Source organism: Corticium candelabrum, chromosome 6, assembly GCF_963422355.1.
Source record: "Corticium candelabrum chromosome 6, ooCorCand1.1, whole genome shotgun sequence".
NCBI classification, from domain to species: domain Eukaryota; kingdom Metazoa; phylum Porifera; class Homoscleromorpha; order Homosclerophorida; family Plakinidae; genus Corticium; species Corticium candelabrum.
This window is the reverse complement of record NC_085090.1, coordinates 690,428-718,350: the sequence shown is the minus strand read 5'-3', so window position 1 is coordinate 718,350 and position 27,923 is coordinate 690,428. Positions and strand designations below refer to the sequence as shown.

Sequence of the window (27,923 nt, the reverse complement as noted above, 5' to 3'; positions counted from 1 at the left end):
TGTACCGAATGCCATGTTCTGGTCTGTGAGCAACCAACCGGAAGAGCTGACTCAGTGAGGGAGAGATGATGACTACCCATGACCCAGGTGAGTGCAGCCACCACATGACATGCTCTGGTCTGCAAAGAATCATCCGGGGGGAAGGTAAATAACTATCTGTGTTCCCCTCAGCAAAGGTGCCCCTGTACTCACCCCTGGGCATGATCACTATAACTTTGCTCGAAACTATCAAAAGAGGAATACAGTGATACAGTGAAACCTGTACTAAGCGACCACCTGTGGGACCCAGAGGTATTGGACTCTTATGACAGGTGGTCGCTTAGTAAGGAAGCCTCGCGCTTCCACACACCTATAGACCTGCATGCCAGACCACCACAGAACACGGAACTTACGAAGTGCTAAACGTCTCATTTCTTGATTTCTGTGTTTTCCCCACGTCCATGTCTTTTGCTATCTGCCTCGCTGAGATTCCTTCCTCAGACAGCTGAATAATTATCATTTACCTGGTCAGCTAAACTCAGAACTTTTCGCGACATCATGCAAGCAAGAATTGATTTGGAATACTGTACAAGTGTACCACACGTGTGTCAGCAACACCTCTGAGAGGTGACAGCAGTGTTGGAATGTGTAATCAAGACGAAAAGGTACATTGTGGTCGCTTAGAAGAGGTGTTAATTGCTGTAGGGCATTTGGATTAGCGGTCGTTGGTCGCGTTGGGCAGGTGGTCGCTTAGTACAGTAGCTATTGTATGGGACAACGTTCCATGCCAGGCAGATGCTGTCGCTAAAGCCAGGTGGTCGCTGGTACAGGTTTCACTGTATATGAGGTTAGATCAGCAAGTCTGTGGTTGGTAGTACTGTATTTAAAATTCTGTGGTATATGTGGTGTGATGACGCTATAACAATGCAATATTAATCACTATTGGATCCTGACCTCTAGTCGATACTGTGCCTTGGCCATCTAGTTCTCTACAACTGCGCATGCCTCTCCAAACAAAAAAATAAGACCAATGTAAGAAGCGTTAAGTAAACAGAAAACTGCCCCAGCGTAACGCTAAAAGGTGTGTCATGATATTGGCGCGCAAGAGGGCCTGGGTTTTGAACATCCAGACTTCTAGCCGCGCTACTTGTCAAGTCCCGTATCTGCCAAAGTACACTGTAACTCTAAAATTATGGAGGCTTCCTATCGTCTATGTGCGAAGGGATTTCGACTTGCTTCTAATCCAAACGTCAGTTTCAAGTGTTTGAGACTGTGCTCATCGTCAAGATCTAGAAAAACTAGAGCGTACGTGATATCTACGTGCTCATCTCTCATCTGATTGGTAGAAATTGTTATGCATATCGTGCAGCGATGGGAAATCATTCTATGATATACTAGACGTTGAAAGCTCTGCCACCAGACAAGAGATCAGAGAAGCATTTATTATCAAGTCTAAACAGGTTCGTTCTAGCTCGTGGAGAAGAGTAGCCTTAGATAGAAGGACATGGCATACACAGGATTGGTCATGTGATCCAATAATTTACAATTATTGTTCTTTGATGTATTGTATGTTGCAGACAAAATAACAAAGCAAACCACGGTGGTTGTGTCAGACAGACAGACAGTTAGTTGTCTTAGAACTTCCTGATTTTTAGTGTACTAGAGACTGTAATAATGCTTTGTCTAAGAAATATATGTATTGACAGACAGACAAAGAAATATTATGTATTGGCAGACAGACAAAAAAATATGTGTATTGACAGACAGACAGACAGACAGACAGACAGACAGACAGACAGACCCTAGGATTGAATACTAGTAGCAATAGACAGCTTGTTTACGCCATTAATCTCGATAGCCTGCTTCCTTGTTTTTGCCATTGGTTTTTTACTTGTACATTCTGTCTAAATATTGTTCTGCCTTGGTAAGTTACTCCAAACCAAGAATGTTCAACAGCAAGGGTGTACATATAGACAGTCAGATGGACAGACAAACAGACATGCAGACAGGCAGACAGACATGATCAATGAGCAGTAACATCACCATCTTGCATATGAATTCAGAAAAGTAAAAAGAGAAATGAAGGTAATGAGTTCAACTTCTGTTGTCCCTTCGTAGTGCCATCCAGATAAAGACCTCACTAACCGACAACTTCATCAAGAATTTGTGTTGGTAAGTTTGTCTGTTTGTCTGTCTAGGTACCGTATAACTGGTTATTTCTGCAATCATGATATTTCTGCGAAGAAATCACAGAGTGCACAAAAAATTTGCAGCTATTTAGGCTTATCCTCGGGGTTCCAGGAAGTCACTGTTCCAACACATGTACACATGTGTACCAGTAACTGTTTTCCTGGTTGGAATACAGAAATTTAATTCACAGCAATTAAACGTTTGTCTAAGTTCTTAAATTGCAGTAATTTAAGACTGCAGAAATAAGTTATACGGTATTTAATATCCATAAACAGGACCGATTTTGCAAATACCAGTAATGAAGACTTCAAGTATGTCAGCTTTAATTAACGCATTGTGTTTTCTGTTGTCTTGATTGTTAGCTTAGTCATGCATTGCAAAAGCTTGTGCTTTCTTTCCAAACTGCTTGAATAAAAATCTTGATAATAGAATACATTGCTATCTTTAATTCATTTCGGTCAGCATCTTTCAATTACTTGTTTCAATGGCCAGAGCAAATACCTTGTAGGATCCACTACAAGCAGAAAGAGCTAACCTGCATTGACTGCCATCCACTACACACAATGACATCATCGTCATGTAAATATCTTCTACAAATTTAGAAATCTGGTACAACAGAATGACCCTCTAGACCCTCCTGTTTGACAAGAACACCTAAGGAGACCCAGTAAAGACTTCATGTACAAACATGTCATCAATACTGTCCATTGGAAATCATAATAAACAAATGTTGCTATCTGAGTATCATATAAAACAAGAAATGTATTATCATAACTAAATGTGCCAGTTACAACATCTCATCTTGATTATCTGGGGCACTTTAAATCTCTATGGATACACTGCTGCTAAGCCAGCTTTTTAGAAATATTAGACCTGTTGCAGAATCCCACACTAAATGCTAAGAAGAGAAACAATCATCTTGCTGAATCCATTGTATTTGTCTAATCCAACTGTTGTTGTGTAACATATCAGTGTAATGACAACTTTGCTATTAGAACAAGCTAGCTTTCATGATAATATAAGGAAACCTTCCTGACTAAATGAAGTTGCCCAGGACAGAGTCGGTGGAGAGATGTATTGGCACTAATATCTCTTTAGTAATTACAGTACAACACCAAAAGTTGCACCATTCAAACAGTTTTCATTTTTTGTATGCATGCCTCCTGCAATAGACTGTCTGAGTGTCTTATTTCTAATTGTGTTGGTTGTGGCCTTTTAGATCAATGAAGCATATAATGTTCTGAATGATCCCATACAGCGCAGGAATTATGACATTCAGCTTCGTCACTTGTCGTTTAATCCATTATCACACTATAGTAGTCAAACAAGTGCAAACACAGTCTATCACAGGAGTGAACAGTGGAGGTTGAAATAATCAACCAAATCATGACATCATGCACACACACACACACACACACACACACACACACACACACACACACACACACACACACACACACACACTGCTCATTGCTGCAGTCATGAATACCTTCGACAGCATATGACTATAAGCAATACTCTTTGAGCAAACTACAACCACGTTTCTTTCAGGGACATACAGTTCACTCGAGAAGAGTATTACCGTGACAGACGAAGTCGCAACTTGAAAATGGCTGGCTTGTTGGTAATTATCGTGATCACAGGAGCAATTGTACAATATAAACGATTGCAGTAAGCAAATGTGGATTCTCTCTTGTATGATGTTAAACTCTTACATAATTGAACTGACAAACTGAGAGACATACATACAAACATACAAACATACAAACACAAATAAAGACAGACTAACAGACAGGCAGACAGATATTTTTATCCTCTGGAGTAGAATAAGATGAAGTGCTTGGAACACTAATTCTTAAGACCTTCTAGCTTGTAGAGTTTTCTGGTATGTAGTCTTACTTGGTTTATCAAATACATCTATTGAGTCTATTTACAGACAGACACACAGACAGGCAGATATGACAGACAGATGGGGATAGGAAAGGGTCTACATAGGAACTTAATATAATTTTTGATTGATGTGGTCTGATTGCTCGAGTTACATATCTAATGTCTTGAACCCACGAATTGTTATATCATTTCATACAGCAAACGATACATCTGTGTTGCTGATTGATTTTGCAAGTCCACCTCAAGAGTATTGCAATGCCGCATTTGCCACAGAACTCTTCATTTCTAAAGCAAATGGCCTGATAGAGCAGCAACACCAACAAAATGATATGTACCACAAGGAATATGCTACCTTGAACTTTCTACAAGACACTGTCATTAGATTAGACCCCTGGTGGTAGTTTAAACCATAAGGGTGTGTACTTAAGTAAGGTGAATAGTGCAATAGTAGCTCAAGAAGTCTCTTAACCTTGAGATGAAGATTCCTAAACAATATAGACCAGAAACAGTGGACCATCGCTATTCATTGTCACTTTCAGACCAACATTGTGAAAGCAACCTATTTTGTGATGAAACTGTGTTTGAGTCTTCTGTCATGTGACTGGAGTTAGCCACACATTACTTTGTCATAGTATAATTTTAGCTATTTTATCAGTTGATTTCAATGCATAACTTCTGGCCAGGCTTCTTCACTACTAATGAAAAAATAAATTTTATAATTGTGTTATTCACAAACTTTTTTAGGCCAAAGATTTCAGAACCAATTCCTATGTCTTCATCAATAGACGATATTTGGGGGCGGAGCTTCTACAGCATGCGCAATCTCGACGCACCTTTCGCCGATCTCGCTGTACACGAAGTCCACGTTTCCGGGTCTGCTTCTGAACCGTAGATCATCTTGCTGTTGACTAGGCTTTGTAAGTAAGTTCACCACTTACCATTTCGTGCATCTTGTGAGAGACTTTGCCTGCGTAGATGTTGTAGCGCACTAGTTACTTAGCGTACGTTAGTTGACGTCATTAGGTAGCGCCTATATAACTTGTGAATTTGCTAGACTAGCGTAGTATTGATCGTGTACCGTGTAGTACGTGTATTGTGCAGTACGGTGTATCGTCTACTTATATAGAGCTTAGTTCAAGTTCACTACTTGGTGTACGTAGCACTTGCGAAGGCTTGATCAGTTGATCGTTCGAGTGTGTCCTATATACCAGTGCCTGCTTGGATTACATTACACGAGAGAGTGCAGTATAGCACGGATACGTCTAGACAGGAGTACAACGTATTTTATAGAACGTTGCTTCTGGACGGTGCTACATATAGAGACGCGTGGGAAGCCATTTCTTGAGTATGACTTCTCGAAGTAAGAGACTGTTATTCAAGCTGAAGTCGCCTGATTCACACTCTGAACAGATACACGTGGAGTGGAAGCACAGGCTACTCATTGTCTAGTGATGCATTAGTTTTAGCGAGTGAAATCATGCCACCTGGGAACCCATTTGGGGTAACCAGACATGTAGGACGTTCCGCGTTGTTTCTGGGCAGTCTAGCTTACTTCTGTATATATGTGATTGGCCAAGTCGAAGATGTTACTGCGATAACTTGCACTCGATAGGTACTGACGCAGATCAGAGTACAGTACACGTACATGCACTACAGTCTGTTTATTAGCACTAGCTGCCAGCCTACAAGTCCCAGCAACAGTTATGTCTAAAGTAACACAACACACACGCTAGCTATTCCATAGCTGTAATGTCAAAATCAGAAAGCAGACGCTGTTCTACCTCATTCGCAGGTGCAGTTGATCAAGACATGTTTAGAATATAGTCTAGAGATCCTCTAGAAGTGAAGATGTTGATTGTCGAAAAAGTCACCGAGGCTGAAGCTGATGGTTTACGTCGGATAATTGAACAGCAAGCAAATGAAATAGTGGAACTTGAAAACAAGATTAGAGTTCTCGAGTAAGACCTTGCATCTACAAAGTCTGAGTTACAAGGAATCGCTCAACACACTGCTAAATGATAAAATCAAGTTAAACAGGTTTTGTGTCGAGAAATGTGCTTAATACAGTGTGGAGTTGGATTGAACCAGCAGCCAAGACTATTACTCTGTATAGCAAACAAAGAATCAGGCCAAGGTACATCAAGTGATTTAGGTAAGCTCATGAGCTCACTGCCTTCCATGAAGGGTTGAATAGGCTAGACGAATTTTTGCTGACTCTAGTTCGACAAGATGCACAGTTTCATAGTTCAAGAACGCTAGATGGGGAAACAAGTAGTCCTATTGATATAATTCAGCCCCCCGCGCGAATGGGTTCCCCTACCGCAAAATCTTCACCTGCTATAACTTCCATCGCTAGGCAATGAGTAGTCTGTCTTTCCACTCCAAGTGTATTTGTTCAGAGTGTGAATCAGGCGACGTCAGCTTGAACAGCAGTCTCGTAATTACCCTCGAGAAGCCGTACTCAAGAAATGGCTTCCTACGCGTCTCTACGCAGGCAAAGTCTCTCACAAGATGCACGAAATGGTAAGTAGTGAACTTACTTACAAAGCCTAGTCAACGGCAAGATGATCTACGGTTCAGAAGCAGACCCGGAAATGTGGACTTTGTGTACAGCGAGATCGGCGAAAGGTGCGTGTTACCCTAGAGATTGCGTATCCTCTAGAAGCTCCGCCCCCAAATATCGTCTCTATAGGGTTTCGCCTAAGAAGGCGGTGCATAGCACAATTAGAATTTTCGCAGCCATTCAAGCACGCCCAACAGGTCATGGACCGCATTTTTTCCATAATTATTCTGTAGTGCCTAGCATGCACGTTGGCAGTGTAAGCAGAGTTTTGACGACGCAGTTGCTGCATGAATGTTGTTGTAAAGTTGACAGTGGTGCAGAAATCCACAATTGGTATGTAGACATGCATGGTCAAGACTCTAGATATAGATCGTATGAAGACTTCGTTGGGACGAAAGTCTGATTGTTTAGTCGAGAAATGGTTTTGTTCAATATATAGATGTAAATAGAAAGTTGCTAGCGTGAGCCATATCTCATAAACAGCATAATGACGCCGCGCAGACGGTCGCCGGTGACTTCAATATTCAATTCTATTGAAAGACGAGAGTTGTGTCTAGCTTAGCCACGCCTCTCGCACGCATGCAATGTAATGCAACTGACTTATTCGTAAGAGACGGACGAGAAAGCCACGCGACCGACCTCTAACAACAAATCGGTAAGCACTTGCACCTGGCTCTCATCAACCGTCACGCCCAAGCATGAGCTGTTCCTTGGGGCGACAAGGGAAGCCTGTTGCATGGAGGCACGCTTACGGCATCCATAGTCAACGAGATCAACGTCTAGCCTGCACTGGGAAGTTGACGCCTATTCGATTTGGAAAGACTCCAAGCAACTATCTACAGTCAACATACAGTAGAGTCGATCATTATAGACCACACCTCTTAAACACAGATGGTTCACGATAATGGCAGGTCGTAACCCCAAACCAATTAAGTATTGTGTTTCAGACATCCGGTAGTTAACCTAACCCTAGTGTGAAAACGCTAAAATAAGACAGGCCAGTCAGTGCATGCATGGGTGATAGGACACTAAATTTTAGCCTAGGCGATATCTAAGTTTCTAATATTTGTCATTCTTATTTTATTTTTGTTTCTAATGTTGATCGACAGACGAGCATATTCGCATCCTGCAACCATTCTAGTGTGCATGGCTTTGACGTCGTTAGTGTTCGCTAAGTGCATTCAAGCATTGCTAATTAGAGTTTGATCTCAAAATCCTGAGCACACGTACATGTACACAAGCGAGGAAATGATTTTCGAAAGCACGTGAGTAGGAGGGGCCATATGTTATGGCGAGTTACTTCCTCCATTTGACATGCAAATCCCGCCCTCTACTAGAGGCATTGCATTTAGAGCCACAATTGGTCAAGCGTCATCACTGACATATGCACTCGCCTAACCTCAGTTTATTCTTCACTTGAGAAAGTTTGATGTTTGTGCAATGCCAAGCGATTGTCTAACACTAGCTGCCCTATCACAAAGTGTCAAAATTTATTGTTTGGATGTTTAGTGGAATCATCAGATAAGAAAGTATTTTGACTAGTGTAGAAACAGTCTGAACGTAACCTCGGTGCATTTTTCATTTGAGAAAGTTTGATGTTTGTGTGGTATCAAACAATCATTTAGCACTATCACAGAGTGTCAAAGTTTATTGTTTTGAAATCATCTGATGAGAAAGCATTTTCACTATTGTAGAAACTGTCTGAACGTAGCCTCAGTAAATTCTTTACTTGAGAAAGTTTGATGTTTGAGTCATAATCGTACTAAGCAACATGCAATCGTCAGATGAGAAAGAATCTAAAGTTTGCAACCTATCCAAAACATGACATAGCATTACTGGTATAAATAATTCAGCTCTCTCACGTATTGCTCAGTTGAGCTCTTGGTTGGTACCAGAGGAAGTTACTTTCTGCTTTGAGATGTCTGAGTCGAGCAGAAAATCAGGAAGTGAATTCAGCAATGCTAGACGTATGCTACAGAATGCAATGATAGAATTAGATCGAGTGGCACAACAGATGAGCTGTAGGCAAACAGAAGATTCTCGATCTCCAGAAACACCTTCTCGACAACCTAGAGAATCGTCATCATCTAGAGAACGACTAGACAGCGACAACGTGGCTTTCATGAGGTCGACAGCTTTGGCAGCAGAACAAAGAAGATTGTTTGGTCGATCTTCTGGTCACAGTCGTCGACATAGTTCTAGACCTAGCGGTCGACACGGCAGTTCCAGTCGTTCATCACAAACAACGACAAGTCATGCCTACGGTCGCTCGACCAAAAGGCAAATGATTACAATCCATGCAATTTGTTTATCGGATCACCAGCAAAGCATTCCTCCATCTCGCGAAACTAAGCTGAAGCTATCATTGGCGGGGCTAGGAGAGCAAGACATTTCCGTTGGCCACGATGACGATGCTCTGGAAGTCCACAATGCAATTGTTCAGACGTTTTCACCCCTGGAAAGAGCAGGATATGAAATGATGCGTCTTACAAGTCGGAGAACTCTCGAAGTCCTGCGTACAGCAAATGGTATCCTAAACGCAAGAAATGTCAAGGCAGCCTTGAACCAGGCGAGATTGTATCTCAGACCAATGAAGCATTCTTTACCCCTAACGGATACATCACAAAGACCAACAGTACGCTAAGTTCTATTTAATTCTGACTGTTTTTAAATTAGTATATAACTTATTACAATATTTGTTTTTGCTAATTTGTTATAGAATCTAGGTGAAGAGCAGGAACCGACTATTACATGCGATACGTGCGGTGCTGACATTGTTCAGGTATCACTTCGAGAGCACTTGAGATGCTGTTCTAGTTCTTCTGAAACAGTAGAAAACGAACCACCTCAATCTCCACGAGTGAGAGTTATATCGTATGTTTGGTGACTACATTTGCAAAGGTATTGTTTTTCTGTTGCAGTTGGCACCCATTGCCTCTCGTACGCGTGATGAGTCACCAAGCCCATCATCAGGTATATTATTTTACTACAAATATATTCAGACTTCAAACTGAGCAATACAATTACATATTTAGAAATTTTTGTAATGTCTCAAGTTAGAGAACTACGTCAAGTATTTCCAGATAGGACTGAATCGTTTCTGAAAAGAGCGATTCACGATTTTTCTACCGTTGAGAGCGCTGTAGAAGCTGTGCTGGATGGACTTATTCCACAGGTAAACTCAAAACTAAATTTCTAAGATAGAACGTATTGATCTTTCTATGCATACAGAGCCCAACAGCACAAACAGTCTACACCGATGAAGTGGGTGATTTGTCTGATCTCTTGGAAAGCTATTGCCCCGATCTCGGTACTTTGCCAGCAACAAGAATAGCTGTTGCAAGAGACAGCATACTAACTGACACAGTCGCTTTTTTTAAAAGCAAGAAGTTTGACATACGAAGCACATTTAGAGTTCGTTTTGAGAACGAACCAGCTGTTGATGGAGGAGGTCCAAGGCGAGAGTTTTTTACTCTGCTTTTGCGTAGCTTAATTTCTCCGAATACTCCTTTTCGTCTCTTCGAGGGTAAGGCTGGTCATATACTGCCAATTCACAACATCGACGCTCTCATGGGAGGAATGTTCAAGTTTGCTGGCAATATGATTGCAGCGTCTATTGTTCAAGGAGGACCGGGCTTTCCGATGTTCTCGAGTGCGTTTTATGCATATTTACAAACTCAAGACCTAGATGATGTGTATGCTCTTGCAACGCCTGATGACATTCCAGACTCAGCTGTTGCTCACTCTGCTAAGCAGGTCATAATAATTTCTAAATTTAATAATTGTTTATTTTATTTATTAATTGTTTATTGTATTATAAGTTGATATCTAATGTATTGCTTATTAGATTGGAAGACAAGACATTTCAAATGAAGAATTTGAAACTCATGTAACGGTGTTACAAGATTCTGTTATTGCAGCTGGCTATCCTTACCGACTTACTAAAGAAAATCATGGGGAAGCTGTTCGCAGCCTGCTTGTGCATGAGATAATTTTGAGCAGACGTTCAGAAATCGATCAAGTCATAGCAGGACTCGGACCTGAAATCTGCACGATGGTAAAGGAGCATGGGAAAGTAATGTCGAGCCTATTTACAAACGAAGGTCAAGTGCCACTCGTAGCTTCTGAATTTCTTAAGCTTGTGACGTATGAAAATACGTTACCTCCACCATTTGAAGGATTACTTTCAGCGGTACGTCTTAGAAGCAGGTATGTAACATACTTTTTAATCATTGACGCAACTGCATGATTACTTGGCCTTTTTAGTCTAGCTAGCTAGGCTAGCTGTATAAATATGCATCTACTATTTTACCCGGTTTTTGTTGAAACAGATGAGAAACACCTTCGTTTGCTGCTGCAGTTTGTCAGTGGAGTGTCAGCAGTCCCTCCGATGGGATTCCAGATGCCGGATAGCATCACAGTTTCAAGTATCCGGTCACGTTATCCAAACTGCTCGACGTGTGCAATGATATTGGAGCTCCCTATTAACTGCACCTTATATGACGAGTTTTCTGATCAATGGGTTTTGGAATTGTATAAATATGACACATAAATTTTGCACTACTTTCTTTGCTAGATTTGACTAGGCTTTTAGTAGATGCATGTTTGGTTCTATGATTATTGTGTTAGAATACAATAAGGAATTGTTTAACAAGACCCTTTTTGAATTAAAGTTTCTGTTACCTTTCGATGCTTGATAGTTAATCTATGGTTGTGCTAGACTACTGAAATATCTAGATAATAAAGGTTGATTTTAAGAGCTACGTGACTAGCTGACATTGAAATTGATGTACTATAAAATTATATGGTTTTCAACATCGCTCCCTGTGACGATTAGAATGTCATCACAAAGTTATTTGAGACTCGATGCATGTGCACTTACACGGTTTGGCGATGGGCAGCCGGGTCTAGTTAGCGTTCACATGTAAATCTCGCCTGTCATCTGTACGACACTCTAGATTTCGCGCACTTCCATACCCAAAATTGGGAAAGAGTTAATTCGCAGGTGGATCACAATTTTTAGTTAGCCGCAGACTCAAATACGGTGAGTGAGAAAAAGCAGACATCGCATGCTCAGACAACGAAGAGTGTGAACGCTGACTAGGGTGTGAAAATCCGTGAGATTATACTTCTAGGTTCATTCTGGAAATAGGACGACTGTGGTTATTGCATGTAGGAAGCGTTCCTATATTAGCTAATATATCCTGTGACACATGTAAGGGGATTTCCCTAGAAGCAATAATTTAGACATACGTACGCGCGATTCTAAGGAAATAGAATAAGCTGCAGCGAGTGTCAAGATACAGCATGTTTTAGCTACTTGTGCGTAGTCTAAAACCGTGGGCGTATAGGTACTCGCTTGGTTTCTAAAGCAAACACACAAGCGTAGAAATCTAATTATCATTATCTCTTATAATTATAATTATTGAAAAGAATAATTCTAATTGTAATTAGACTTTTTAAAAATAAATTTTTGTAGAAAAATATAAACGATGTAGCTGCATGACCTCTTCTAGTAATCTCATATTGCAGTCTCATTTCATCGCCTCGTCTCATTGTCTCATTGCCTCTTCTCATTGCAATATTCAATTAATTTAATGCTAACTATAGTATTTTAAAATTAAAAAATTAAATTTGAAATGTTACTACAATACTTACGTTTTATTTTTAAATAGCATTTTTATTTTTTATTTGCATTTTTTAAAAATTTATTTTCCTATCTTCATTTCAGAGTTTGCGCTCTCGTGTTGTTTTGCTGTTATTTTGCACTCGTATCTTCTCAATGCAGACTCGACGTCGTTGACTACACCCAAAATTACTAGTTGACCGAGTGCATCATGAAAAATCCATCATCTATATGCACATAAGAGGTAGACGACGTAAGTATATATGTATACATGTGTGCACGCTGACTATCATTGTACGCAAATCCGTGAAGTTGTGTCAGAGATTAGATAGGTTTTAATAGGGAAGGAGTCGATCTACTAGGTGTTCTACACGTGTAAGGGGATTTCCTGAGAGGCAATTACACGAGGTCTCCATCTAGATGTGTTTCGACAATCAATTGTAGTCTAGAAATAGAGTGACTTGCAGCGAGTGTCTGACTCGTACAAGGTATATACGACATGTTGTAACTCTCCAACCGGATACCAAAGACTACATACTGCATGTGTTGTCTAGATTTAGAAAAGTGGGAGAGTAGGCACTTCAATTGGTTTTGTGGAGCTCAAAAACGCAGCCTTGATGCAATCACACAAGAAAACGGGTGAAAAATCTTCAAAAACTAGATTCTCTGTAGTAGATAAAATATAATTATGTAATGCAGTCTCCCCAGTCCCATACAGTGTAGTAGCGGCATGCGGTAATCTGCGGTAATCTGCGGTAATCTCATATTGATGACGTCTCATATTGCAGTCTCATAGTGCAGTCTCATATTGCAGTTTCATCGCATGGTCTCATCGCATAGTCTCATCGCATGGTCTCATCGCATGGTCTCATCGCATGGTCTCATCGCCTCATCTCATGATCTCATCGCCTCATCTCATGATCCCATCGCCTCATCTCATTGTCTCATCGCCTCATCTCATTGTCTAATTTTGACACAAATGGCACGCCATAGATGTGATCTTAGTAACAGGTTTCACTGCTTAGATAGTAATCAATACAACTATATAAGATCCTTTGCACTCACATGATAGCCTATGTATACATGTACTGTCGTTTTCCTGCTTTCTATCCTATCAGCAACAGTATTGTTATAAGTCACTCTCTAGGCATGTTCTTCTATTTATTCATGATTTCCTGGTTTAAATCGAACACATGAGCCAAATTGTTGATTCGTAAATGCACGTTGAATGCATTTTGTCACTCGGAGATATAATTCTAGAATCACAACTTTGCCAGACTAGATTAGAGCAAGCACCAGCCGCTAAGTGCGTCAATTATTCATGCAGTGCCGGCATCTCTTAATGGATCGAGCAGGAAGACGACTGGGGTACGTCTTTGCTTTTACCGGTTACCGCGCATTACCACAAATTTTAAATTTTGTTAGCTTGGTTTGCTTATACTTTGGGAAGACTTGCTGCATACAGATGTAACGCTTTCTATAAACACATACACCCTGTTTCCTTGACTCGAACAATTTTCCTGGTCATTTATATTTACTGCTTTTCCGTGTTCTTGCGTAAGAGTCTATACGGTTCCGCGTCTACTATTCTAAATAAAAGCGCAAGCGTTGGCTGCACATTTCAGTTCACTTGCTAGTGACGACAAGTTGGTCATTGTACGAAAGCATCTCCGTTTGTGATGGCCGGGAAAACCTTCGCTCTTTTGTGTGTTCTTCTTGTTGCTGCCTCGTGCTTCTACAGTGCTGAGGGATGGCGACGTCGTAGACGACGCAGAAATCCGCCACCGCCTACTATCTGCTGCAGACATTATCTTGTTTGCTTTACACGTCTCGGTCGTTGCTATATCATTCGCCACTGCTTCTATTGTAACAGTGCATATGGAAAGCGAAGTTTGCCTAACCCGGATGACGGCATCATTGAATGTGTGCCGAGCGACTTAAGTGCAGTCGACTACAACAAAGACGGCCGAGTCAGCTACCACGAGTTTGTTGTAGCTATGACACTCGATGAAAATAACAGTACATCTAGAGACGCATTTGATGAAGGAGACGACAACGGTAAGTAGCCCTTGCTGCCATGCAGTCGTTTCAAATAAGTTTAGCTGTCATATACACTAGAAATGCGCGGATGTACACGCATCTAACTGCATATATGCATTGTGTCTAAACAGGAGATGGATATTTGAACGCAGCAGAACTGCGAACTATGGCGGCAGATCATCCGCACTGCCTGCAAGAACAACGTCGTTACCGACAAATGGTTCGTGGTCAACTGCCAGGAAATTTTGAAGAGTACGATACAGACGGAAATGGAGAGATAAGCTGGAAGGAATTTAGCGATCAGTTAGACAAAGCGAACGATGGAAATATACCTGTAAATGCATTTCGGACAATAATTGAGAAAATAGCCGGATGTAAGAATTTGCAAAATTTTATCGTGTCTTACCTTACCCTACTTTGCATTGTTTATACTTGCATAGCTGATGACATCATTGACAAAAAGGACTTCGACAGGGCTGTAGGCGTGACCATGTCGTGGTTATTCAAACCAGGAGACGGAGAAGAAGGAGTTACGCAAGACCAAATGGCAGAAGAAGAAATACGTAAAGAAGAGGCTCAATTAGAGGAAGACGACGACGCAGATGAAGACGACGACGCAGATGAAGACGACGACAAAGACAACGACGACTTGGTCAAAGACGAGAACGATGACGACGACAAAGTTGACGCTGACGACGGCGACGATGACATGAAGGAAGAGGCAAGAAACGAAAGTGAGGATGGTGAGAAAAAAGAAGAGTAGCGTCCGTATAAAAGAAAGCTGTTTTGTACTCGAATCGGACGAGAGTAGCATAGACGCTCTGCATGTGCGTGGTGCTTGTTTCTTGTTGTGGCATATCGTTTTCTCGTTTAATGTTTAGTGCACAATACAGAAATAACTTCAGCGATTTGATTTAAGGCGTTGACCGTTGTAAACAGTTCCCAAGAAGCATGGTTCACTCTTACAGCGTTCTCATACAATCAGTTACAATATAACAATAGAATTGTTGACAACCTACGAAGTATAAAATTGTTGAAACCTTAGCAGCGGCAACGGGGAAACCTTAGCAGCGGCGGATCCATGCAGAGACTGTCCCGATAATGAATTCCCATGGTGCTACGTACACCCCAACCGCTGAAGAGCGAGAAAGAGTAAAGTGAGAAATTCGTCAATAATTATAATCTGTAGTTCCTTGAATCCAATCTAATGGTGGCGCCAGTACCCAATAAATTGTCAACAACCCAACACGTAAGCCTCGCGGTTCTCGGCACGAAGCAAATTCTCTGCGCTTCATTTCTAATATTCTAATATCACTCGCAACATGTTGCCTCGCAATCACTGACGCACCAATTAAATCAGTAAACCAATTACCACGTGATCAAGTCATGTGAGCATTTTCGCGCCACCATTCAAGGACGGAAGTATATATAAGTGCACATCTTGCGATTCTTTGCAACAGCTCACCTCACAACATTCACAAAAAGGCTGACATCTTCAGGTAAGTAACTGGCATTTAGAAGAGAAAAAAATCCACGCGTGCGGCCTAAATTTGAAACAAGTCTGTAAAGTACGGATACATTGAGAGTAGAGAATTCAAAGTCAAAAACTCGGGGAATAGCATGCTTGTGTCAACAGTTGTAAGGATTAATACTGCAGTTTGTAATACCTAAAGTGGCGCGCGCGTGTGTGTGTGTATGTGCGCGCGTGACTGTGTGTGTGTGTGTGTGTGTGTGTGCGTGCGTGCGTGCGTGCGTGCGTGCGTGCGTGTGTGTGTGTACATACAATTTCTATATGTCGTAACTCTGTCATGCATGCATTCAGGAAGCACTAGAGTCGCTAAGTGCATATTAGTTATGCAGAAGGATGCATTTAAGAGGAATTATCATAAAAGTTACATAATCGTATATATAATTTTAGTTACAGTTTATATAAGGTCACTCTCCCATTCTTCGCACCGGCAGACTAAATATTAATATTAGTAATGGTTAGTAAGTTTCTGGAATCAGGCAAATTGTTTTGTGAATGATCACAAAATTAGCAGCCCCTGACAGGATTCTCATAAAGTTAATTAGTTTAACGATTATCGTTGCATACAAATTTCTGTTTCTGCATGAGTTCACATGCGTTTTTACTCCGTTCTGAAAAATTAGCAGCCAGACAGAATTCTCATTCAGAGTTACATCCCGTTCAATTATATCCTGTTCTAAGAAATTAGCAAGAATCAGGCATCCCAATGTATGCCAATTTATATGTTGCTGCACATGAGTATCCCTTCTAATTTATCATGAAGTGTATCTTTGAAAAATTATCAGCCAGACAGAATTCTCATGAAGAATTTCGTTCAGAGTTCTATCCCGGTCAATGGTGTCCCGTTCTGATTGTTATATAGCTAGTATCCCGTTGGGGAAAAGAAAATGTAACAGAGTGTTCCGTTTCCAAAAATTCCGTTGATTGGATTAGCTATTGATTGTTTGAAGCCATTTCGACTTGGACGCCGCGTTACTCTGAAGGTTGCTGCCGTTGCGAGAAACAGGTTCTAGAGCTTCACATATATTATATTTTACAATACCCAAATACCCTAACATCCCTCCCAACATCTCTCCCAAGTCAACTAGGCAAATCCCAACATCTAAATAACATGAAAGTCACGTGCATTACTCACCCGGATAAGCCGTTCCCCGTATATAACGAAGTCACGACTCGTGCCGACTCTCTCTCGTCATTTCGACAGTTCCGCTGAACGTCGTCACTTCGAAGACGTTGCTGGCGTTGCGGGAAACAGTTGTATCGAACGTGGCAGCTCTTCGACGGTCGTAGACGGTAAACGGCTGTGGGCGTTTTCTTACGACCCGGATATCAGCAAAAATATCTTCCCTTCCTGACGTCGCCCGCAATAATCGACAAGCTCCGCGCGCACCGTCCAACGTCGGGAACGGGCGGTTTAAAATTCGGTGCAGATCCGATAGGCCGTTACTTACCATGATATTCGTGCGCGAGTGGAGGCGGGTTCCGTCGACTGAAAGTCCGGAAGACGACGACAGCTTCACTTTCGACCGCTAGGGACTCGGCGTGCGCTAGCCAAATTCGGTGGAGATCGGACTCGCCCTTCTTTTTATCCTGATTTACTTACACACAGATACACACACAGACAGACAGACGGCTCTCCTTTGTATGTAGAGATGACGTCTCTGGTTTACCGTCTTCTGCGGATTACAAACTCCCCGGGAGCCAGACTTTACGCTGACCTATAGGCTATACTTGCGTAGCTCGTTCAATTGTGTATACAAATATTTTACTTGTGGTTTCATGCAGCGGAGTCGACCTGTCGGCATAGATAGAGTCTAGTATCAATTATCGGACACTCCCCAATATCGGACACTGGCGTACGGAAACCAGACGAAGATTTCATGTATCTAAGGCATGAATGCAAAGAGTAGTCACACGGTAACACAACGTGCTAGATTCCGCTTGATCACTTGACGTATTGCTGTTCACGGTGACAAAATAGAACTTCCGCAGCTTTTCCCGTGTATTGGACACGCCCATCAAATTCGGACAGCCTCCTGTTTTTGCTTCGACGGTACCACAGTTCACTGTCTGCACCTTGAAATAATAGGTACATGTCTCTTCTACTCGCAGTGATACCAACAGATCGGCAGCTTTGCACGTTGCTCTTCAGGAAGCTCAAGAAGAGGGGCGGGTCTTGTTCTCTAATATCGGACACTTCTTCACGGTTCTCGCCTATTTTGCACTCGCATCAAGCAAATCGGGTGTCCGATACTATAGAACAAGACCCGCCCCTCTTCTTGAGCTTCCTGAAGAGCAAAGTGCAAAGTTGCCGATCTGTTGGTATCACTGCGAGTAGAAGAGACATGTACCTATTATTTCAAGGTGCAGACAGTGAACAGTGGTACCGTCGAAAGCAAAAACCGGAAGCTGTCCGAATTTGATGGGCGTGTCCAATATATGGGAAAAGCTGCGGAAGTTCTATTTTGTCACCGTGTGACTACTCTTTACATTCATGCCTTAGATACATGAAATCTTCGTCTGGTTTCCGTACGCCAGTGTCCGATATTGGGGAGTGTCCGATATTGGGGAGTGTCCGATAATTGATATTAGACTCTACTTCCATCTCAGAAGCAGAAAAGGTACCGGATACTACGATTATCATAAACAATACGAAAGGATTGTTGCAGCCATGGATGCATGGCTTCTCAACACGGTGATTTAATTAATTCCTGTTTTGATTCTAGACTATAGATACAAAGTTGCATGAGCAATACTGTTTAGGGGATGCAAACACTATACTATACAAATGATCGAGTTCCGTCTAGATAACATGCAGAAGCACTACTTGACGACCCCTGCATCAAACAAAAGTACGACGGACATGTACTTCTGTGATTGTAAGAGGAAAACACGGCGAGGTCGAGCCCTAAGCTAGCCGGTACACACAATTGTCGGGTCTAAAATTCATCATGTAGGCAACAGTCGGAGGCCAAATTGCAGTATACTTGTATATCAGGTCAGGAGAACGAGTATAGTATGAGGATGCAGCTCGCTTTGATGATTATTCTACCAATCGTCGCCACGGCTTCGACCAACATCGCAGGAGACGGAGACATAAACATCAAGGCAACGGGAAACATTGATCTTACTGCAACAAGTATAACCGTAAACGGTAAACCTCTACACGATTTCATCACTGGCCAGAAATCAGGGAAAGAAGACGCAAAGACAGAAGATCAGTCTGGAAATCCGTCTCCGGACGCGTGCCGTTGTTGCGATCGTTTGTCAGCTCTAGAGTTAGAGCTAGCGCGAGTGGGTTTGGCGACGTTTCGTCCGTCACCTCCGAAGTCAAATTACAAAAACTGCAAAGAAGCCTTGTCGACTGGACATCGTCGCAGCGGTGTGTATACTGTTGATCCTGGTGATGGTTTGGAGGCATTTAAGGTCTACTGTGACATGACGACGAGTGGAGGTGGTTGGACTGTCTTTCAGAGAAGACAAAATGGATCTGTGGATTTCTATCGCGATTGGGCAGATTACAAAGCTGGTTTTGGTGACATCAACGGAGAATTTTGGTTGGGATTGGACAAGATACATCGTCTTACAGCTACAAAACAGACGCTCAGAATCGATCTGGCTGACTTTTCAAATGATAAACGCTACGCACAATATGAAGCCTTCTCGATCGCAGACCAAGCTGCTAAATACAAGATAAGTTTCGGACAGTACAGTGGCAATGCTACCGATTCACTATCTCGTCACAACGGCATGAAATTTTCGACGAAAGACCAAGACAACGACATATTTAGTGGCGGATCTTGTGCTCTTCGATATCAAGGTGGATGGTGGTATGACGCATGTCATGAGTCTAACTTGAACGGAAAATATTTGAAAGGAAGTCATTCTTCTTATGCGAATGGCGTTAATTGGAGGCATTGGAGGGGATATGGCTACTCACTCAAATTTACTGAAATGAAAATGAGACCAACAGTGTGAGGCAAACCAAAGGCTTCATAAACAGAACAAACAATGCACGTAGCAGATAGTTGTAAGTCAATTTTTGTGTGCAAAACTTTGTGTGAGTAAAAGTAGTTACATTGCTTTCAAATGTAATCTGGTCTGTCATTAGTATAGATGCTGTTATGTACTAGATAAACGAACTAGCTGATCTATGCTTGACTAGAACGTTTGCTCGGTTACTTTGACAGTGCACCTCATGATAACGAATCTAACATGATATCTGCAGCATGTTTGTTGAAACCAGCCACTTTGGCTCAAATAGATTCTAGGAACCAAGACCCACGGTGCGTTCGATTTGCAGTTCTAGAACTGAAGCTGAGGGTGTGTCGATACTGTTGGAACTGCCACAACGAGAACCAAATCGAACGAAAATCTGCTTGTGAACCGGAACTGCTAACCGAAGTAATGTCAACACCTCTACTATACAGCTTCATCAGCTACTGATCCATCTATGAGGAGGTAGAAAGCTAGCGTGCGTTAAAGGCACGCCCATAGACGAATTTTCTCTTCTCTAGCTAGACGTTGTTTGCTTTGTCTCTGTGCTGCTGTATGCTCTAAATAGTGACTGATAAGAGCTGCTTTTGTGAATTTATGTTTACATGTGGACTTCACATGGGTACGCTGTCAGTGGTGTAGAGTCCATCTGTTCGTGGTTCCACAACCTTTTTTTTATTGTATGTGTGAGACAAGATGAGTCGTTATAGAATGCTGTATAGTAAGTTATCCTACGTTATCCGTTTTCGGTTAGTAACGACCACATCTTTGTGCGACGTAGAAAGATAGCGTGCGTTAAAGGAACGCCTACAGACGAATTTGGCTTTTACCTAGCAAGCAGTGGCGTAGCTATGAGGGGCCTGCTGGGGGCACGTGCTCTCCAAAATTTGGCTACTTTTTAAATTTTGATCTCTTAATTTACAAATTGCAAACAATGTTTTCAAATTCTAGGATTAGCTAGCCATTGATGATTGCTAATGATGACATTGATGCTGATTACGATAATATTAATTAAATCTCTTCTATTTTCGTAAAGTAAATTGCCTAGCCTTGTTGTCACGTGCCATCAAACAACGTTCGCGCGCGTTCTTAATGCGACCTCGTGTGTTAAAAAGGAAACAGACTTCCCGAAAGCGACACGAAAAGAACAGTATATATTATCTTTCTTTAGGTTAAAGCGGTCAGTCAGTCATAGTTCATGGCCTAGAGGTTTCATATGAGGCAGCAAGTGTAGCATCCGGGGTTTCATAGGCGGGGCAGCTCAGTCATTTGGATAGCCGGCTAATGGATACATGTTTTCTTTGTTGTGTTTCTTGTGTTCAATTACATTTATTCTTACCAATCTTTGAGTCTTATGCTACAATTGGTGCTGCGAACAGATGGCTTCGAAACCGGTTCTTGGATTCAAGGATTTTGAAAGACTTGCCAGGTCAATTGGTACGTTTAAGGAAGACTCGAGTCAAGATTCGTGTCGGCGTTTCAAGAGTTGGAATACCAATTCGTTCAAGTTCTACCTGGACTTAGCTGTTACAGATTACAATATCACGGAAGACACTCACAGAAGTCTATTTCTGAAATGTCTAGATGAAGGTATACGTATGCGTCTGGAGAACGCGGTACTGCCAAGGGAAATCACAGACTTCAACGTCGAACAACTTATTGAGAAGACTCAGATGTTCTTCCAGCGTAAGTGCAATGCAATTGTAGAACGAGTGAAATTACATCGGCGAATTCAACGGGAAGAAGAGGCTGTACAGGAGTACGCCCAAAAATTGAAACGAATCGCAACGAATTGTTCATTCAAGGCAGGAGAATACGAAGACAGATTGAGAGACATTTTTGTAGCAAGGCTTAAAGATGACTCTATTCTACGAAAGATGTATGAGAAAGTAGACTTACTGACGCAACCATTGGATAAAGTGATTCTCCTAGCTAAGACGTTGGAAGGAGCAAGAGATAGTGTATGGCAACACGTGAGGCAACGACAGAATCGCAAGGGAAAGTTTGTCATCTACAAGGAAGAAAATATGTGAAGAGAGAAAAACCTTACAATAAACGTCACCAGGCCGGACGAGGATTTGTCTGTTTTCAATGTGGAGAAGAAGGACACTACCAATGGGAATGTACGAAGAAGACGGCGAAGAACCAAAAAAATCATTGGGATTTAGGCGTGGCAATGTTGCTAAACCAGGAGATGTAATTCAGAGAACAAAGAAGGTACAACAAGCTCGATACTCCCAGAAGGTAGATTTAGAAGGAAGCTCGTCTCAGGAGGATGAAGAATCAAGTTATTGCATTGACTCTGTCACAAAGAGTGTTTACTGTGCAGAAACTGTTCGTGATACATTAAGGAAACTTGAGGTGAAGGTACGAGTGGATGACTGTTTCTTAACTTTTAGAGTTGATACAGGAGCGGACGTTTCCTTGATGGATGAGATAGCGTGGAATAAATTGGGACAGCCCAAGTTGAGTAAGGAGAGGGAGTAGCTACGAAATGCTTCAGGTCGAATCATGAGATTTAAGGGCATGATGACAGGTCAGGTTAGATTTTGCAACAACCTTGCACCTATTCAATTCTACGTGAGACAAGGAAAGGCTCAAACCTGCTGGGAATGGATTGGGTGAAAAAGGTTGGGATGGCGACAGTGTGCATAGACTATCTTAAAGCTATGGGAAACCATGGTGGTGTAATGTTGACAGAATCAAGTGAGATTGCAGCACCAGTGGAGAAACTATTACAGCAGTTCTCAGAATTATTTACAGATGAACTGGGTTGCTGCAGTGAGATTGTGGGCATCTCTGTGCGACCAGAGGCGGATTTGAAGGTTTTTCTATTCCGGCGACCTCCTATGCATCTTCGGGCACAGATCGAGAAGAAATTGGAAAGGAACGTAAAAACGGTGTATTAGAACCAGTTAACATTGCTCTATGTGCTTTTCCAACAGTGAACATTGTTAAACGGAACGGTGATATCAGGATATGCGGTGATTTTAGACCCCTCAGTCGGATGATGGTAGTTGATTAATATCCAACCCCTATACCAGCAGAGATGTTTAGTTCCCTAGCTGGGAGTAAAGTGTTCTCCAACATTGATCTGAAGGATGCTTACAACCAGTTACGGGTGGACGAGGAAAGTCAAAAGTGGCTGGTGATTAACACGCACAAAGGACTGTTCAAATATAGACGATTACAGTTTGGAATCAGTTCAGCGCCTGCCATTTTCCAGAGAACAATAGCTAAAGTCTTGGAAGGCGTGAGAGGAATTTGCATCTATATGGATGATATTCTTATCTCAGGAAAAGATGAACTAGAACACATGCAGAATTTGTCCCAAGTATTTCAAAAGTTACAGCAACATGGTTTCCGTATTAGAAGAGACAAATGCTCGTTCTGTCAGCCATCTGTGCAATATTTGGGACATATAATTGACAGCTCAGGAATCAGAATATCAAATAAAAGAGTTAAGGCAATTGATGAAAGCACCTAAAGACCAGTCAGAGTTACGATCATTTTTAGGCATGGTTAATTATTTTGGAAAATTCTTTCCACATATGTCTAGCCATACTCTACCTCTAAATCAACTGCTGAAGAAAGATACAAAATGATCATCAACGCAAGAAAGTGCTTTTCAAAAGGTGAAACAAGAGTTAACATCTCTACCAATACTGGCAACTCTTCCCGTGGGACTAGCCTGTGACGCAAGCGAAAAAGGGTTAGGAGTATGTTTGTTCCAAGTGACAGAAGGGAAAGAGCATCCAGTGGCGTACGCGTCAAAGTCTTTGACAAAAGCTGAACGAAATTATTCTCAGATAGAATTAGAGGCGTTATCCATAATATTTGGGACTAGAAAATTTCGACATTTCTTACTAGGTAGAAAGTTTGTTCTCAGAACTGACCATCGACCATTACTGACAGTTTTTGATCCTACCAAACTGACAACTCCTACCCGAACAAGTGGGCGCCTTGCTCGCTGGGCACTCCAGTTATCACAGTATGACTATGAAATTCAATACCGGCGATCAGTTGAACATGGGAATGCAGACTTCAGAACTTTCTGTAAGAAACAAGGTATTCGTCATACCTTAGTACCTCCCTACCATTCCCAAAGCAACGGGCAAGCGGAACACTTTGTTAAAACGTTGAAAGGGGCAATCAAGAAAGGCATGGAGAGCGGAAAGGCAAGTTTGGAAGAGGTAGTGACAGATTTTTTGTCAGTCTACAGAAATACCAGCCATAGCACTACAAATGTTTCTCCAGCAAGGCTCCTGATGAATAGGGATATGCGATGTCAACTAGGTTTACTAAAGCCGCCACAAAAGTCCTCAGTGTTGACCAAGACTTTGAAGGAAACGGTGAAAAAGGCTCAAGCAAAAGAAAAGAGAGGTCACGACCAAACAGCGAGCGAGAGAAATGCAATTAGACGATATGATATGGTGTTGGTACGTCACGCAAAGATGCCAAAGTGGAGAAACGTCAGAGTAGTACAAGTTTTGGAGGAGAGGTATTATACAGTACAGTATACAGACACGGGAGTAAGACAAAAGGTTCACGTGGATCACTTGAGACTGCACCCACGGTCAAATCAACTATCAACCCAGCAGCTAGTACAAGATGAACCAGATCTAGAGCCTAGAGACGTCGCAGGTAGCAATAGAGACAACAAACGAAAGGATCAATTTAGTATTGACACAGAGCCTGAGTCCTTAGACGATGGTACTGAAGACGAGTTGAGTGCGCCTGAAGTTGCCACAGGAGTAGAGCAGCCAATAAGGAGTCATCGTACTACAAAGGCGATAGCACCTACAATATATGGAGAATGGACAGTGTAGAGAGGCTATGGAACCGATATAATCATAGTTCTGTAGATTTTGTGTTTTGCGTAGAAAGGAGGGAGATGATGTGGCATCCGGGGTTTCATAGGCGGGGCAGCTCAGTCATTTGGATAGCCGGCTAACGGATACATGTTTTCTTTGTTGTGTTTCTTGTGTTCAATTACATTTATTCTTACCAATCTTTGAGTCTTATGCTACAGTAAGCGTCTAGTTCCTGATTACGTGCGGCTGCTAGCTTCTAGTAAAGCGACGCCCCTGTTATCGGACACCATCAATCATCGGACAGCCGTGCAAGAAGTAAACGAAGTAAGACTGAGCTTTCTTAAAGCCCACAGTAAGAAGGATTAGTAAAGACTGTGATTCCAGACGCGGGACTTCCAAAGGCTTGAAACGGTTATGCTAGGATGGTAAACGCGATCCTTCCTGCGACACCGTTCATCGGACACCACCATCATTCACCGGACACGACCTCCCCCATGAAAACACAAAGACATTCTGCAACTTCGCACCTGAGATAGGTTTATAGATGACTAGCTAACACACCAACACTATCACTGTCTCCGTTTGCTACTCACCAGAAGAGATAGCGCACGCTCATTGAGTCGAGGTAACGCCCCTTTCGTCGGACAGTCGTTTTGTCTTTGCAGCAGCAGTCTGCAGGTAATAATGTCATGAGAGAGAGAGAGTTGGAAGGAAATATCGTACAGCCCCCAATTCGTTTGACCTTTATTTGACTCAGCAACGGTTAGTAGCGGAAACTGCTGAATGTTCTCTGCTGACAACCTCGCTCTGTTGGCATCTACTAGCCCTCCGGTGCTGTCTAGTCTTAACAGCGTAAGAATTTGAACTCCTGAGTGTCTTGCAGCACAACTGCACAGGCTTGATGCACCGGATGTAGGAGACGATTCACGTCATCCATGTTCTAGCTCTGCGGTGAGCACATTCTCCCAACTCGCACAGGAACAGCCCATGCTTTCCTTTTAAGGTACCTAAATTGTTACTTGGCTCTGAATAAGACGTTTGCAGGTGTTTCTATCTCAGTTTGATATCTACCTTTGCCTGACCTTGCACCGTCACGAAGTGCAGCACGTCATCGTTGGTACAAACAGCTGTACCGAATGCAGGAACTTTGTTTATTATCAGAGCAGCTAGAACCTTTACCCCTGCTTCTCCTAGGTAAAGTTGAATTAGATTACGACAAGTCCTTGTCAACGCGCGCTACGCAGCGATCAACTTTCTTTGCAAAGGGTAAGAGAGCGTTTTAGCACTTCAATCCTGCCCTCTCATCGGTTTCGGTTGTCGTCTTCTTTGTTGAACGGCTAGTTCGTTCAAGCGACATCTTTTACACGTCCTAGTGGGGGCGTGGTTGTATTAGAAATGACTCAGAATTGCCATCAAGCACTCTAGGCAAGTGTTCTGTGTTCTGCGGCGTTTCAGATAACTGAATTTAATCAACTGCAGTTATTTGAAACCTGGAGCTGTTGCTGAGAAGGTAGGAAGGCAAGAAAATGGGTGTCCAACGATTGGGGCCGTCACCACGGGCGTTTGACCGACTGTAACTCATACAGATCTTGGCTGACATGCAGGGTAACAACACGATTTGTAGGTAAAGAGTTGTTGATTAGCAATCTATAAGTAACTAGGCTGAAGGTTGCGTGTGTGCAATTTAGACGCTACTGTTCGGTGAACGATGCGTTTGTCCGATGAACGGGGTATGCAAGGCTCCACACAGTTTTCAATCTCACTCTAAGCAGAGAAGAGGTAAAATGCTCTCTCTTTTGATTTGCTCAATTACAACTGGGATATCTACATTTATGATGTGTTAGGGACTGCGTTCAAAAACGAATAACTGAGAACTCGCGTCCGGAATATGATGGTGTCCGAGGAAAGGGCCGCGCTCTACACGACTTTTGCAGTTGTCGACCAATGCAGAACGCACTAGCTGCAGGCAATTTATGACGCGACGAGGAAGGGTTTTACTACGCGAGACTAGATTCCATTCCATATCATCAACACTGCATGTAAACCGACAGCAGATGTAGATTCCGCCTATATTTGACGAAACTGCTGTCTATAGCCTCTAATTAATGGGTTGGACAATGCAAGATTTGCTTTCCTGTCTATCATCGATTCACTCATGTCTCACCAACTGTGCAATATTGATGCCAGCCATTTTCATCAGATGTCACCCATCTACAAGGTTACGCATTACGTAAATATTGTTGTAGTAATGATTTCATTGGTCAGCAATTCTAACCACATATTGAAAACCGTCATGCGAAGTTCAACAGACATGACAATACAATACCAACTACACTAGGCAATTAGTTCACTTTCTCCGTTGCGCCAATCCAGTTCGGTTCATTCTCTGCTTTCATTCGATTTCTAGCTGTTCTTCACCTGTTTCAAGTCTCTTGCCTATCTATATTTATAAATATTTGAACTAATTTCTAATTTTTTACAGCACTCAGACGACCTTGTTCCATATAGAGTAGTATTCAGAGCCTCTTTCTCTCAACAGTTGGTCATCATGCTGGGAAATCTCAAGCTAACGCTGCATTTGTATTTGCTCCTGAATTTGGCTTTGAAATTTGTCTTTACTGCATCTTCAAGCGACAGCAGTGACAAAAACGATATGTGCGTTGGGGAGAAAGGAGACAAAGTAACACTTTCGTTTGTAATAACTAACCGCATTTTCGTAACGGGGATTTTATTTTTCTAGAGAGACGTTGGCCATCAAGGTGCACAAGGCGTACGAGTAAGTTGTGTTAATGGTTAGTCGCAAAATAGCCATTGTAAGTTGAGTAGAGTCGATGCGGCTTGCATTAACTAATACACAATGCAGGTATATGGTTAGGCGTGTTGAACACAGGTCAATCGTGGTGGATGTGTTCACGTAAGTGTCTGCCGAGCGTTAATGACGTGTTGGTGCCAATGTTCTCTCTGTAAAGCAACTGTCAAGATTTGCTTGTCATTTCGTTTTTGTAAGATAATAGTGAACTTCATACCTTCTTACCAGACCTTTCCTTTGCTGTCGTTTCCTGTTTCCGTTAGTCACGGCAACGTCAGTAGTAATTTTTCTTGCTGACCGTATATGCCAATAGTTGATCGTATGTCAAAGATGTGCATCTCACGGCCCGAAAGGTTCTGGGCTATGAATAGACGCAGTAGTTGTTTTTCTGATGTCGTCAGTACAAGTCACGTGACTCATCGAGCAGCTATGAGTCATATAGCAAACGGACTTTGTAAAATTCATGACACTTGGAGAGTAGCGTATTA

At 42.1% G+C, this 27,923-nt stretch overlaps 4 protein-coding genes and 1 long non-coding RNA gene across 6 annotated transcripts; all 5 read left to right on the top strand.

Moving 5' to 3' along the window:
- The first annotated feature begins 1,165 nt into the window (after window positions 1-1,165).
- On the top strand, window positions 1,166-5,182 carry LOC134181443 (dnaJ homolog subfamily C member 4-like). Of its 2 annotated transcripts, none has more exons than XM_062648720.1 (6): window positions 1,166-1,284; window positions 1,349-1,439; window positions 2,098-2,151; window positions 3,389-3,534; window positions 3,721-3,840; window positions 4,804-5,182. In XM_062648720.1, exons 1-6 carry the CDS (start codon window positions 1,172-1,174, stop codon window positions 4,949-4,951), a joined length of 672 nt encoding a protein of 223 aa, XP_062504704.1. In that variant the 5' UTR covers window positions 1,166-1,171; the 3' UTR covers window positions 4,952-5,182. The 2 variants fall into 2 exon arrangements, with proteins under 2 accessions (XP_062504704.1, XP_062504705.1); XM_062648721.1 differs by having other exon boundaries at window positions 4,258-5,182.
- A 4,999-nt stretch (window positions 5,183-10,181) lies between these two features.
- Window positions 10,182-11,374, top strand: LOC134181638 (uncharacterized). The gene is made up of 3 exons (XM_062648904.1): window positions 10,182-10,378; window positions 10,470-10,831; window positions 10,954-11,374. The coding sequence occupies exons 1-3, from the start codon at window positions 10,193-10,195 to the stop codon at window positions 10,955-10,957; spliced, it is 552 nt and encodes a 183-aa protein (XP_062504888.1). The 5' UTR covers window positions 10,182-10,192; the 3' UTR covers window positions 10,958-11,374.
- Window positions 11,375-13,862: 2,488 nt separating this feature from the next.
- On the top strand, window positions 13,863-15,191 carry LOC134181273 (protein ecdysoneless homolog). Its single transcript, XM_062648518.1, has 3 exons — window positions 13,863-14,306; window positions 14,420-14,662; window positions 14,729-15,191. Exons 1-3 carry the CDS (start codon window positions 13,928-13,930, stop codon window positions 15,049-15,051), a joined length of 945 nt encoding a protein of 314 aa, XP_062504502.1. The 5' UTR covers window positions 13,863-13,927; the 3' UTR covers window positions 15,052-15,191.
- A 3,643-nt stretch (window positions 15,192-18,834) lies between these two features.
- LOC134181484 (ficolin-1-like) lies at window positions 18,835-19,871 on the top strand. Its single transcript, XM_062648758.1, has one exon. The coding sequence runs from the start codon at window positions 18,835-18,837 to the stop codon at window positions 19,792-19,794; it is 960 nt and encodes a 319-aa protein (XP_062504742.1). The 3' UTR covers window positions 19,795-19,871.
- A 6,251-nt stretch (window positions 19,872-26,122) lies between these two features.
- Window positions 26,123-26,541, top strand: LOC134181001 (uncharacterized). The gene is made up of 3 exons (XR_009970056.1): window positions 26,123-26,250; window positions 26,315-26,405; window positions 26,471-26,541. It is a non-coding gene; the product is annotated as an uncharacterized LOC134181001 (long non-coding RNA).
- Window positions 26,542-27,923: the final 1,382 nt, after the last annotated feature.